Raw genomic sequence first — 14085 nt, forward strand, 5'->3', positions numbered from 1 at the left:
GATAATTTAGTTTCAAATGGGATACAATGTTTCCAGATCTGGTATTTACTGGTTATCAAAATCCCTGCATGAAGAGAACCTCTGCCCTCTCAAAGCCACATAAATAAGACATACAGGAAATAAACATAAAAGAATGTCAAGGCCAGGTGTGATGGCACATGCCTATAGTCCCAACACAAGGGAGGCTGAGGCAGGAGGATCGCTCTGAGTTTGAGGTCAGCCCTGACGATAATGTGAGTTTCAAAGCTAGCCAGGACTAATGAACAAAACCCTGTCTCAAAAAATACAAAACCAAAAATATTTACAGAATTCATCTGATGTTTATGACTTCCAGAGATAGCAATTACTGTTTTCAACATATACACGAGGAAAACAAGGCCACAGAACTGTAAAGAATCCCCTACTATTGCCCAGTATTGTCAGGCAGGTGAAAGGTACACCTTGAAATGACTAAATAAATGCGTAAATGCGACAGTGTGCTGGGCCAGTAATCCCACGGTCCAGGTGCTAAACTGACTGTTAAGTGCTGTCACTGAACAAAACAAGTGACTTGAGCCACTAAGATTCCCAACCTCATTTCTTTCCTTTAAAAAGGTGGCCCTGCGGACAAGTCAAACACCGGACCGAGCCCCTGGCAACCTCTCTGCAGGCTTCGTCTATTCAGTGCAGGCAGTGCTTCAGAACGCTATGTATTTCTCCCTCAACAGAAAACAACTTCTCATGGCGACAACTCTGTAAGCGCAGACTGATGTTTTGTTTCTTTTCTGGCAACCTCAACTTTACACAACACACAAACCTGTCCCATTCAATCTATAAAGTCGTTTCTGCCAAGAGCACACCAACCTCCACCGCGTAGACCACAGCCGACACAGCCTCCTCGGTCACGTTGTCCAGCCCGTGCTCGTAGGCAGTCACGATCATCCTCCCCTCCAGCTGCCCTCGGGTGGGGAGCATCATCGTGTGCGAGCACAGCTTCAGGTCGTCATCGTCTTGGGGATCCTTGGCCACAAACTGCTGAGCCCCGGAGAGGGGATTCTGAGGCTGGAACCTATGCTGTGAGTAGAAACACTTCAGATCATGCACTGCAGCAAAAAGTGCTGAGACACACAAAAAAGTTACTGATCCTGTAAACTAATGCCATCCGAACTATACAACATGGGGAGAAATATTAAAAGGTAAAAGGGTAACTCATTCACACACACACACACACACACACACACACAAATCACAAGTTTAGGGAATAACGTATGTATTCACAGTTTATTCAATTAATACTTAAGTGATCACATGATAAATGCCCATGCACAAAATGGAAGCTGGGCATGGTGGCACAGTCCTGTAATCCCAGCACTCAGGAGGCTGAGGCAAGAGATGACAAGAGTTCGAGGCCAGCCTGGACTACACAATGAATTCAAGAGTATCCTGAACTATATAGTAAGGGTACCTCTTCTTTTTCTAAAAAAAAAAAAAAAAAAAAAAAAGAAAGAAAGAAAATAGTAAAAACAGATACACCACTATATCCAAAAAATTAGAGAAGTTTAAGCTTAAGCAGGTGCTAAAAATAAAAACATATAATGCTTAAGACTTAAAAAGCCTACCTTGCCAATATGATAGGCCTAATAACAAATACCTCAAAATAAAGCTGCAACAACACTGCGTTAACTATACTGTTATTTTCTACTTACAATTCTCAATATGGAACCTACCTAGGACACAGTTACACTGTCTAAAATCTTAAAGTCCCAACTTTTCCTCAGGAAACTGACAGCCCACTCACATCTCATTATCATTGGGAGATATACTCCTGGTAGCTCTGGCTTAAACCCAACAAAAAATTTTGTACAAGCCAGGGACAGTAGCACACACCCACAATCCTACTGTGAAGGCGGAGGCAGGAGCATTACAAGGTAACTTAGGCCACAAATTAACTTACAGAAACTGGATCACAAAATTTAAAAAAAAGGCTGAGAGGCAGCTCAGTGGTACAGCACCCTGGGGTTTGGTGCCCAGTACCACAAGAAAAAGAAATTTTTATCATACTGATAGTTTGTCTGGGTTTGTTTGTATTATACAAAAAATAATATTGTCCCCAGGAAGGGGGAAAAAACTAAGGTGTGTTATACACATGTACAAACTCCCCATGATGAATATGATTATTATGTACTGCAAACATGTACCAATAAACAGGCTTTTTAAAGACCATTATTGAAATTACTTTTAATTTTTTCAGTATAAAACTGTCTTTTACATCGAAGGATTCTTTTTAAACCAGGGATGCCTTTCTGAATCAGTGCTGAATATTATTACTGATATAAAACAGAGTAAAAGTAGAAAGAAGTCAATGCTGGCGTTAGTCAATAAAGGTAACAATATCCAGCCTATCCTTGAAAGGGACACTTCTGGAAACTATCTTCTCTAGATATACACTGAGAACTTCAAGTCATCCTACGGTGTTCACCAATTTTGTGGCCAGCGGGCCAACACTGTTCCTGAAAGGATCAGACCCAGCGGGGCAGTGTCACCTCACAGAGGCCTCTCGACCATAACACTTGGAAAGATGCCTTCACCCCAGGAAACACTACTCGCTCAAGGAGGACAATGAAACAGAAAAGCAGGCACAGATCTGCATCACAGAAAAGCAAGCGCCAATGAGGACATCGTAATACTTAACCAGTAACAAGCAAGAACGTTAAATACTCTCTCAACCCACAAGATTGCTTCTCTTTTAACTCCACCCTTTTTTTCTAACTCTACTACCAGTATTCAAAAAATAAACCCAGCTCATCACACTACCCTGAACCCAAAAGTTACCAAGAACTACTGGGAAAAACAACCTACATCAAATTTCTGACGAACAGAAGAAAGCTTCTTCTTGCCCTTGGGTTTTCCAGGTTTGGCTGCAGAGCCCCCTGTCCAGGGCAAAGATCCAGCGCCTTCTATAAAAGAGAAAAACAGTCACTGTAAGTGGAAATAATGACAATTGATAACTACTAAGTGTTTTCACTTAGGACTAAAAAGCATGTCATGTTCAAGTCATGGCAATAAATCATGAGTGCTCAGATTGAGGTCTTCTCTTTATACTCCTTCTCAAAATTATAAATCCTCTCTCATCACATTCTGTTCTAGTTGTAACCAAAGGCAAATTTGTTTTTTACATTTTAAGTTAATGTTTGTTGAGCGCTCTGCTTCTCAGTCATGTTATTATAAAAGCAGAACCCATTCCTCTAGCCCAGATGGTGAACTGACCACACACACTTCTTCTCTCTCAAGACCCTCACATAAATGAGGACAGAAAAAGGTAAACGGAACATATCTGCGGCAGAGACAAACACAAGATGCGAGGTCGGTAACTTCCCAGATGGCCTAACACAAGGCTTCCTTACAAAAGTGACACAAGAAAGCAAGAAGGTGGCACATGAGGGCAAAGCCACGCTGAGACCACAGGAGTCTGGATGTGGAGACCATGAACAGCAGAAACCAGGAGGAATCCAGAAGGCAGAAAATGATTACTCACGGCAGACGCACAGTTAAAATCATCCACACGAACACCTCCCCTCATCCCAGGGCCTGGGCTCAGTATAAAATAAAAATAAGAGAGCCCTGGGTCACAAAGAAGCTCAAGACAGTGATGGCAAATCACCAAGCCAAGTGCAGGGCCCTCTGCATAACTAGAGTCCACAGCCCCGAGGCCACATTCACAGGAGGACAGCGGGGACCAGACATGGGTGGGGTAGGGCTAGGAAGATGGCGAGGGAAGTACAACACTTCTCCAGCCATGCTGGACTCAGTTTCTGGGGCTTGCTAAGGTAGCTGGTAAGGATGCTGGGACCCTGCAGCAAAGCTCCCTGCATGCTGGTGTTCAGAGACCCCCAGCTTAATGCCAGGCTTCCCTGTCAGCTCATGAAAGGACAAAGTTTTACTGTATTTTCTTAAATTGAAAAAGGATAACAAATCACCATATATTTGAACACATTCAGTAACGTGATGCTGTAGTCCTCCTGTAGGACAACCAAATACTTGTCACAGGCTAACTTTAGAAGAAAAGGGGCTTGGTTAGCTTACAGTTCTGGAGATTCCAGGGTATGGTGCTTGCATCAGCTCAGCTCCAGTGAGAACAATGGCAGAGAGCACACACATGCACACACACACGCACGCGCGCACACACACACACAGCAGAGGGAAAGAGGACATAGCAAAATGGGAAGGAGAAAGCAACTTGGGGTCAAACCTCGGCCCCCTTTTGTAACAACTTGCTCTCTGAGGAGCTCAGGAGTCTCCTAAGTGTTTCCTAAATCCCTGTGAAGGCAGCTTACCCAGTGACCTACTGCCAGGCGCCACATCTCCAAGACCTCACCACTGCACCACTGCAAACCTAGCCCACAGCAGATAAACCATGTCCAAGTCATGGCCCACGATAAGTAAAACCAAGTTAACTGAACAGAAACAGCCATCCCAGAGAGGAATGCAAAAAGACAAACTTCTAACTGGTATCTTGAAAAAAGCTTGAGAAGACGTATTCACAAAATAAGACAATGCTATAAAAATGGCTGATTGAAAGAACATATTTAAACAGCCTAAAAGAACTGAGGGAGGGAGCTTCAAAAAACATAGGGCAACGAGGCAGAGGTGCTTAATACAGCACAGCCTAGCTCACTTGGTAAAGTCAGCCAATCTTCAACGATTTCCTAAGAGATCAACTTCAAATAATGGAAGTGGATGCTGGGTGACAAGACAGTGACTAAACATGTGAGGGATTACGCAAAGGAAGTCCACAAACCAAAGCTCGCAGGCTGCTGCTGCGGGAACAAATGCCTTGGTTAGAAGACCATATGTGAATTTTTATTATATGATAGAAATTAGATATAACCAGAGGGAGGATACAAAATACCTACCTACCATTTCTTGATAAAACATGGGATTTTGGTGAAAGATAATCAGAATTACCCTAATCATGTGAGAACAAAAAAAAAAAAAAAAAAAAAAAAAAAAAAAAAAAACAAACCTATATTGATCAAGGTTGAATCCAAGCATTTAACAATGTCCAGGACAACTTTTACCATGAGGAAAAATTTTAATGTACCTAATTATTTGGTTTTGCCTGATTAAAACTAAGATGGCTTAAAGAGGTAAATTGTAACTCAATGTACCCCTTAGCCCCCCAAAATGAAGGAATCAATCTTTCTATCTGTAACTAGTTAGGCCCAGTAGCAGAAGAGTCTGGCCGACCTCCCATTATGCTTCTCTTCCCCACCTACCACTCTGTGCCAAACCTATATCGACCCTACTTAAAATGCAAACCAAAGCTCAGATTTCCAACATATACTGGGGTTTCCTCACCACGGAATTCACTTCCCTACCACCAACGACCCTCTCTTTCTTCCCTCCCACCTTCTTCCTCCCTTTCCACTTTGCTTTTAAGTTCTGAAGTCACCTGCTCTAAAATGGTCCTGTAAGAGTTTGTCTCTGCACAACGGTGACACACATTGCAAGTATTTCCATTCCTTACCTGGTGTAGAAACCAAAATCTGACACCGAGTGAGAATGGCCAGGAGGAAGTCGTTGTGAGAGTGGACTGAAATGGAAGGTTGTCCAAAGTCAAACACAAAATAATGTTGACACACGAAGACCTCTACTTCAGTCTAGCTCAAAAGGATTTTTAGACATCCCTATTCTGCCATTTAAATATTCACATTAAGATGACTTTATATATCATTAAAACTAAACTTTTACTTTTCAAACAATTTAATTTCTTGAATCTGAAAAAAATGCAAGAGAAATAAGATAACACTCCCAGAAGATTATTTTACCATTATCCTGCGTGAGAAGTCTATGAGCTTCCAAGTCAAACTCTTCCTTGCTGATCTTCTGTTTGAACCACAACTTTAAATTAGCCCAGTACCTGCAGGAGCAGAAACACAATATTAAACCCAGGTCTTGCTTTTCTCTAAGTTCACTTCCCCTGCCTCAACTCCCAGGGAAGGAAATTTGACATTCTTGAGAATCACTGGCTGAATTATGTATGTCTCCTCCTAAATTTATGCACAGAAGTTGTAACTAACCCCAACCCCAAAGAATGTAATTAAATTTAGAAACAGGACCTTTTAACAGGTAAAAAAAAAATTAAAATGGGGTCACTGGGTTAGGGATTTAGCTTAGTGGTGCGGCAACTGCCTAGTAAGCATAAGGTCTTGAGTTCAAGTCCCCATTACCCCCCAAAAAATAAAATGAGGTCACTCATGTAGATGTACTGATATGCTATCAGGCCACAGAGAGACTCCTGACACATGCAGACAGGCAACCACTTTAACATACAAGCAAGGTGACATCTGTAGAAAAGGCCACAAAAGAAATCAAATCCTCTAACACCTTGATCTTGGACCTCCAACCTCCTAAACTGCACCAAACAAATTTCTGGTGTTAAATTGCCCAGTGCTGGTATTCTGATTCCTAAGCTAAAACACTTAGGAATCAGAATACTAGCACAAAAACAGAAAGTTCTCCCTAAAAGGGGACAGATCATTGCAGAATTGGGCTTCTGAGCCACTCAGCTAAGATGCACAGCAACATCCTGTCTTCTCAGCGAGGCCTTTCTGAAAGCCTGCTTACCCTCCAGAACCCCACACTAGAGCCACACGGTAACATATAGATGTGTTCTATGGGAACGGAGGGTGGTCACTGTACTTAACTCTGGACGATGTCTTTCCCTTTCGATGAACTCAAGTTTTAATCTAACTGCCTCAAGAAATGGGTTTCTAAACTTCTTACCACAAACAAGGCGCAGAGGTACGAGAATTTTACGCGTTTTAAAAATGAAAACCTGCAGTTAAAAATTAAAATGACCAGGGCTGGCCAGATAGCTTAGCAAATTAAAGGTGGATTAAAGCGCCCGCTTAGGCAGACAGCAGGGGCCAGGGTGTGATCCCCCCCATGTCCTGCAGGTCCCACCCCCAGGGTGCACTGAGACTTGGGCGTGGTGGTGCCCGCCTGTAATCCCAGCACTGGAAGGCTGAAAAGAGGAGGATCGCTATGAGTCTGATCGAGTCTGATAAACGTATGACGCCCTTGAGACCCTGTACTAAATACATTTTTTTTTAAAAAAATGACCAAATAACTGGTAGAAAATAATAACAATAATAACCTTTTGTACCTTAGCAACGTTGTAAGAAACAAGAATAAAATGTATCTTTCACATCCTGTTTAAGGCAGGCCTGAGAACAGGATAAAAAGTGACTTTAAATTTTACTGCTTTCAGCTGAAGCTCATCTTGCATTCCAACGCTCCTTTCTAATGGAAGAAAATTTTAAAAGTTCCCAAAGGAGATGGTTGAACGCTGCCACATACACCCATAGGAGGGTTTCTCCCACATATGTGTGAGATTCCAATTACATTAGTATGTAACTCTGTAAGTACTTACGAATGCAAAGTGTGGCGTCTCTGTGCATGTTAAAACCCACAGCTTCTACAGAGAAAGTGGCACGAGGCCTAAGACACTGCTGTTTCACTCAACAGCAAAACACATTTACCTGTAGAGCTCAACAGCCTTTCATCCACTACTCACGCCTACGTCCATAGGTCACCAGCAATTTCCAAACAGTAGACCCATTTGTACTAATTTTGGGAGGTGGGGGGTCTTGCTCCTATTGCCCAGTCCGGCCTTGAATGCCTGGACCTAAGCAATGCTCCTGCCTCGACCTCAGACTGGCTGGGCTGCTTCTTATCCTTTTTAAGAGAAAACAAACACAGGAACAACCATGACAGGAGTAAAATAAATCTCCACAGAAAACAAACGGTCTTTTTGTTTATTCCACTGCATTCAACAAAAGATCAGCTTTGGGGAGATAGCTCGTGGTCTAAGCACCTGCCTGGCAAGCTCTAGGTCCCAGTCTGATTCCCAGTACCCCATGCTGTGTCAGCTGGGAATCCAGGGTGCACAGTGCTCATCCCAAAAGCTGGCATGGTGGAACACACCTGTAATCCCAGCACTGGGGAGGCTGAATGAGACAGGAGGATCACTACAAGCCTGAACTGAGTAGCAAGACCCTGTACCAAATAAATCATTCAACAAAAGATCATAACTGAATACCTTCACTATTTAAAATCCCTCTGCCACTGTTTCACAGGAGACAGAACCCCCTTTAGCATAAGTGAACTTGTTTCAGAACTAAGTCAAGGCTGAATGTTATTGGTCTTCCCAAGACAAACTTGCTAACCCAAATGGACCAACTGCTACCAAGAGTTGAAGGCTTTCTCTCCAGTCCCAGTCCCCACATTAATTCACTGCATAAGACAGACCAACGCCTGCTTCCCTTTCACTATACCAAAACCACAGTCAGTCAACCTTGCATGTGTTTTACCTGGCACTACTGAGGACCACACTTAAACAGCAAGTTGTACAAAACAACGCAAACTCACTGCTTATGGAGAAATGAGTGCACAGCACTACTACAGAGTGCCTAGCCACAAGGCACTTGTCAGGGGACAGACAGACCGGGAAGCAGGTCAATGAAAGAATGGAACACCAGATGGAGAACAATACAAGGCTGCACCACTAGCCTTTCCTAGCAAAGGCACCACTGGTTACATTTTTACAAGGGATTGGTGCTGCTGATCCACCCACATCCACTCACATTGACCAACATTAGTCAGCGGGGCCTTTAGAAAAATAGTAAGGAACAGTAACTTCAAAAGCCCACCTGGCAGCCTTGAACTCTCTGTGTGACAATAGCAGATCACAGAAGGCACATTGTATCTACCAGAGCTCAAGTCAATCAAACACACAAGCCATGCACAAATTCACTATGCTACGAAATCGTTCACTTTTAAATATTCCTAAGCATTGTAGATGGGAGAGTGAAAGCATAGTACAAAACAGGATCTAGCCAAGTGTGAAAGCTGTCATATATATCTTTTAAAATTAGAACGTTTAATAAATGAGCAAAGAATAGACTGATAGTAAACATAAATGTTAAAATGTAACTTCAAGTGGGCCACTATATCTTTGGAAGTCACCTTATGTTTCTGCTGCTAAACAGATTAGATTTTAATCTGTCTTTGTCTGATTTACTGTCTTTTACTAGGATGAAAAGGACTTAACTGAAAGCCCAAAATCTCACATGAATGAAAAGACTCTCAAAATCACTTGTGACACCCCAGGCTAAGTAACTTCAATCCAGTCACAATGAAGAGATGGCAGAAAAGAAGAAAGGGTTGGAGAAAAAGTATTCCTAAATTCCCTGTCCATCTACTATCCCTGGACATCATCTGAGTACTGAATGGAGAAGACATCACAGAAGTCTCCCAGCAGCAACCACACAGGGCGCTATAATTTTAAAATTTAAAAAGTGCTTCCTAGATCGGGGGTGGGGGCTTGAGACAGGATTTCCCTGTGTACTTCATCAGGTTTTGAAAACTCCTTCTGTAGCCCAGGATGGCCTCCAGCTCCGGTGATCCTCCGGCCTCAGTTTCTGCGAGCTGGGATGATAGGCGTGCACCACCACGCCCAGCTGCTTTCCACACTTTTGAAAAATAAAAACTCTTGACAAGAAAGTGTCAGAAACGCCCCTGCCCTTGTAAGTGGAAGGGTCCCGCCGCGGTGGCCCCAGCCAGGCCCCAGCCCGCTGCGCGCCGGGTCCCGCCTCCTCCGCCCCGGACTCCCGGGCGGCCAGCACACACCTGGGGCCCGGGATGGCGTGTACCGCCCGCCACCGTTACAGCCTCCAAGTAACAGTCGGGGCACGGGGGATCCGGGTCGCCCGGGCTCCCCGCGTCTCCTCCAGGAAACCCGCTCGGGCGGCCCGGGCGCTGAGCTGTCCCGCAGCTCCCGGGCCCAGGAGCGCGGTGCCCCCGGCTCCGCCCGGAACTCGGGCGCCCAGGAGGATGCCAGGCTGCCCAGGCCCGGGTGGGGAACCATCTCCAGGTGGAGTGATCTCCCGAGGCCCCGAGAGCGCCCCCGCGCTGGGCTGAAGCTGCGTCCCCACTGCCCTTACTGCTTCACGTTGTCCCCCAGGGCTTCGCTCAGGTTCTTCTTGGCCGCCTCCAGCTCGCTCACAAAGGTCGCCATTGCACCGCGCGTCTCAGCCCGACCGCACGCCAAGCGGCCACCGCAACCGCCCAACCGAAAAGCCAACTGGGCGGAAGGCCTCCGCTCCCGGATCTTCAAACCGCGCCCCGGACGCCCCGCCCCCAAGCGCTCCGGGGACGTTTGTTAGGTTATCGGCTCCGCCCGCCTGACTGTCGAGAAGGTGCCCAGCCAGACTCCGCTCTCCTCCTCCCGCCCCTCGAGTCACGTGACCCACTTCACCTTGGCGAGGCGCGCCCCACCTGAATTTGCGCACCCCGCCCGGCTGTGGGGTTCTGCGGGAATACTCCTAGCCCTCCTGGTTAAAGTGTTTTATGCTTTTTTAAAAAAAATTTTGTCTTACATTTTTGCTGAACGCTAATCATCTGATAGGCCGTTTTGTCTGCGTCTACTAAAATGTAATACCATTTACATTTTACGAGAATACGATTTGTGTGTGATTTCTGTTTTGTTTTGGGACGGGGGCTTGAATGCAGTTCCCTCCCAATGAGCGCCACGCCAGACCCTTTCAGTTTATTTCCATTTCTTCTTTTTTATGTATTCAGTACGAGGTCTCACTACGTAGATCCGACTCGTAGTGAGCCCCCTGTGTTCAGCCTCCCAAGTGCTGAGATTACAGGCTTGAGCCACCAAACCCAGTCTCCATCGCCATCTCAGCGCGCCCCGGGGGCGGGGCCGGCATGGCAGGAATCAAATCCGAGCTGCTGTGCTCTGCCAGAGCAGAAGCTTTAATCTGCTGAGCCATCTGGCCGGTCCTTTTATTTATTTATTTATTTATTTATTTATTTATTTATAATTTGGAGACAGTATTAAGTCTCTGATTTGTGATCTTCCTGCCTCAGACGATTAGAGAACTGGGATTACAGGCATCACCACCACACCCTGCTAGGATTGTGTTTTATTCACTTTTTCCTCCCATTCCTAGAGCAATGAAGTAATTACAGGAAACAGGAAAAATAGAAAGTACTTTGCCAATCCCTGGAAAACACTTAACAAAGTTTTCCTTTGTGGCCCCTCTTTCCTATAATTTATAACCATTCTCTATGTTTAATTCTGTGTCTTTCAAACACTTAGTGTACTTGTATTATATTGTCCTTAAACATTTAATGACAGCATATTACTCCAGATAGAATATACAGCGTAACTTTGTTTCCCAATTACCAGATTATTTTCATGTTATTCTCTTTTGAAGGCAAGACTGCAGGGAGGGGAGAAGAAAGAAGTGAAAAGAACTGGAGTTGTGTTAGGTACGCACACACCTCCCCACGGTGGTTGGAATTGTCACATACTACAAACATGTACTAATAAAAGTAAAATTTTAAAAAGTATTACTGCAATACTGTCTTTATACACAAAGCTTTTCCTCATTTAGTATTATTTTAGGATAGAGTCCTATAAATACAATTATGAAGTTAAACAGTAGGAATATTTATGTGTATTTTGCTGAATGTTGTCAAATGCCTTCCAAAACTTTATAGTTGCTATGGTTTGTGTCCAGGCTATGGTTTGTGTCCAGTTGTCCCCCTAAAGCCTCATGCAGTCATGGGTCAGCTCCTAGAGTTTGTGATTAATTCATGATCCAGTGCAGGGATTATGAGTGTGAGTGTTGCTGGGATTATAGTTATGAGTGCTACTGGATTATAGGTGTGAGTGCTACTACATGGGGCAGATAGCCTGAATGCAGCATAAGGGAGACGGACTTGCTCTCTGTAGCCACTGTTGCCACCATTACTCCCATTTGCTTGTGTTCTCTTGCTCTTTGCTGCCACCATGAATGGATGCCCTGTGCCCTGTGCCGCTCTGCCTTGGAGCCAACTGAGTATGGACTGAACCTCCAATAACTGTGAGCTCCATAAACATTTCCTTCCCTAATTTTGAGTGTCGGGTATTTGTCCCAGCAACCAGAGAAGAGTAACTAAGACAATAGTAATCCTCCATATAACACACAAGATTTGGGCTGTGGATGTGGCTCAGTGGTGGCACTCTTACCTTACATGCACAAGGCCCTGGGCTTGATGCCCAGCACTACACACACATACACACACACACACACACACACACACACACACACACTTACCTACAGTCATCATACAGATAATGCACCAGAGGCTAAGCTTCTCAAGCCTATTCATGTATTTGTCCAACTTCATCCTAACACCCCCAAGCTAGAAGGACAGCCCCTCTCTCAGGTGAATTGAATTCACAGGGTGAGTGTCTCTTGTATGTCTTCCTCTCTATCAGAAAACTTCAGAGAAATTTTTTTCTTTAAGAATTTTTTTATGGGGCTGGTGAGATGGTTCAGTGGTCTAGAGCACCTACTTAGAACAAGCTTAGCAAAGCACAGGACCACGGTTCAATCCCCCCAGCACCACATGCCAGCCAGCCCCGCCCCCTGGTGGGCTGAGCTGGCCACACACACACACACACACACACACACAAATAAATAAATAAATTTTTTAAAATGCTAAAAAAAAAACAATTTTTTATGCAAACATCCCCTTAAGCATTCCATACCCACCACACACACACTGCCCAGTGAGCACATTCCAGGCATTCACATCTTCTTATGAGCTGGAAATCACTTTACCTGCCCACATCACAAACACCTCCAGACTGCAATCCATATATTAATTAAACTTTCTATAGCAAATCATATGACTCGGTCTTTTTCCACATATCCCCTCTGCTGGTTTCCACACTAGGGGTCTCAGAAAGGTTCAAACATACAAGGTCTGACTGATTATGTGGTGAATGCTTAACTTTTTTATTCAGAAAAGACACATTGCCATGACGCCCTCCTCCCCAAAAACCTCTCCCTCTCTTTGAATCCACTTATGCCATCATTCTTGCCCTTTTCTGAAGCAGTTCTGGAAGTCCTCTGTCCTAGCACACACCTATAATCCCAGTACTTGGCACACTGAAGCGGGATTCTAAGACTTTAAGAGCAGCCAGAATTACAAAGAGACTCTGTCTCAAAAAGAAAATAAAAGGCAAAAATACCATGACTGCCGCTGCTAAATGCCTTCCACCAGAAAGGCAGCCTTGTGAAAACATTACAGTATGTCCTCATCTCTCTTACTTAGAGAAGCACCGTTTGAAGTGGCGGTGAATAAGGTAAATGTTATGAATCAGTTCAGGACTTCAAGGCAGCCAAGACAGCACAAAAGACTCTTCCAGGAATGCTTTAGAAAGTGACAAGAACAAAGAGGCAAATGTGTTAAAAATGACGGTGTATATTTTGAGGGGGATTCATGACAATGTGTCTTTTACTGTAACAATGGTTGGATATTCACTTTATTTATTTACTTCTACTGGGAATCAAACTAAGGACCTTGCGCTTGCCAGCAGGCGCTTATGCTGCTGAGCTGTCTCCCCAGCCCTTCTTCCTGTTTTTTTGATCAGCGATTGCATGCACAAATGCTCCCGCTGCAATGCTTACTTCTCAGCTCTGTCTCAACCTACTGTTGCAGGCAGCCGAGTTAGATAGAAATATTATAGGCAGTAGACAGGGCCAGGCCCTCAAAGGAAAGAACACAGAAAGACAAAATATCTGGCAACTGTGAGAAGGATGCATGCTCCCACCTTGGGCTAGACCTAAAGACAAAAGATCAAACAAATGCCGACCTCCCTAAAGACTGGCATCTGAGATTGATCATTACCCTGAGGGAACCAGAAGAATTATTAATCCAACTACTACTGGATGGCTACTTGATAAAGTCCTGTTCTACGTTCATGCTTGCTTGCTATGTGACTCGCTTCCCCATTTGGTCCTGGACTTAATCCATTTTACCTGAGCAATGGTGCTTGTAATCTCGTTGGTTGACCATAGTTTTGTCCCACCTTATGCCCATCTAAGCGAGTTCCCATGTTCTCTATCACCTTAGGCCCACCTCACCACATGGTTTTACTCTAAAATGAGTCCCTGGAAGAGACAGCTTCCTGGGGACCACCCACTTGGGGGCCACTCTTGTCCCTGTCTTGGACAAGAGCTTTCTTCCCCCCCCCCC

General features: G+C 44.5%; 2 protein-coding genes across 4 annotated transcripts in view; one reads left to right on the top strand and one right to left on the bottom strand.

Annotated features, from left to right (window-relative positions):
• The window catches only part of Pogk (pogo transposable element derived with KRAB domain), a 30754-nt gene extending 21415 nt beyond the window's left edge, over nucleotides 1-9339 (top strand). The window contains exon 6 of one of the 2 annotated variants that reach the window (XM_023706298.1): nucleotides 9078-9339. The gene's annotated coding sequence lies outside the window, so the exon portion shown is untranslated. Of the gene's footprint in view, nucleotides 1-594; nucleotides 837-9077 lie in introns of those variants that run through there. The other variant, XM_023706297.1, reaches the window with a different exon arrangement.
• The window catches only part of Tada1 (transcriptional adaptor 1), a 14007-nt gene extending 3760 nt beyond the window's left edge, over nucleotides 1-10247 (bottom strand). For both annotated transcript variants that reach the window (XM_004646029.2, XM_023706301.1), the window contains exons 1-5: nucleotides 9987-10247; nucleotides 5808-5899; nucleotides 5507-5572; nucleotides 2839-2936; nucleotides 844-1053 (exon numbers count right to left, since the gene is read on the bottom strand). In XM_004646029.2, coding sequence (XP_004646086.1) covers nucleotides 844-1053; nucleotides 2839-2936; nucleotides 5507-5572; nucleotides 5808-5899; nucleotides 9987-10060 — 540 coding nt within the window. In that variant the 5' untranslated portion in view covers nucleotides 10061-10247. The remainder of the gene's footprint in view (nucleotides 1-843; nucleotides 1054-2838; nucleotides 2937-5506; nucleotides 5573-5807; nucleotides 5900-9986) is intronic.
• Nucleotides 10248-14085: the final 3838 nt, after the last annotated feature.

Source organism: Octodon degus, unplaced genomic scaffold, assembly GCF_000260255.1.
Source record: "Octodon degus isolate 3935 unplaced genomic scaffold, OctDeg1.0 scaffold00250, whole genome shotgun sequence".
Taxonomy (NCBI): Eukaryota; Metazoa; Chordata; class Mammalia; order Rodentia; family Octodontidae; genus Octodon; species Octodon degus.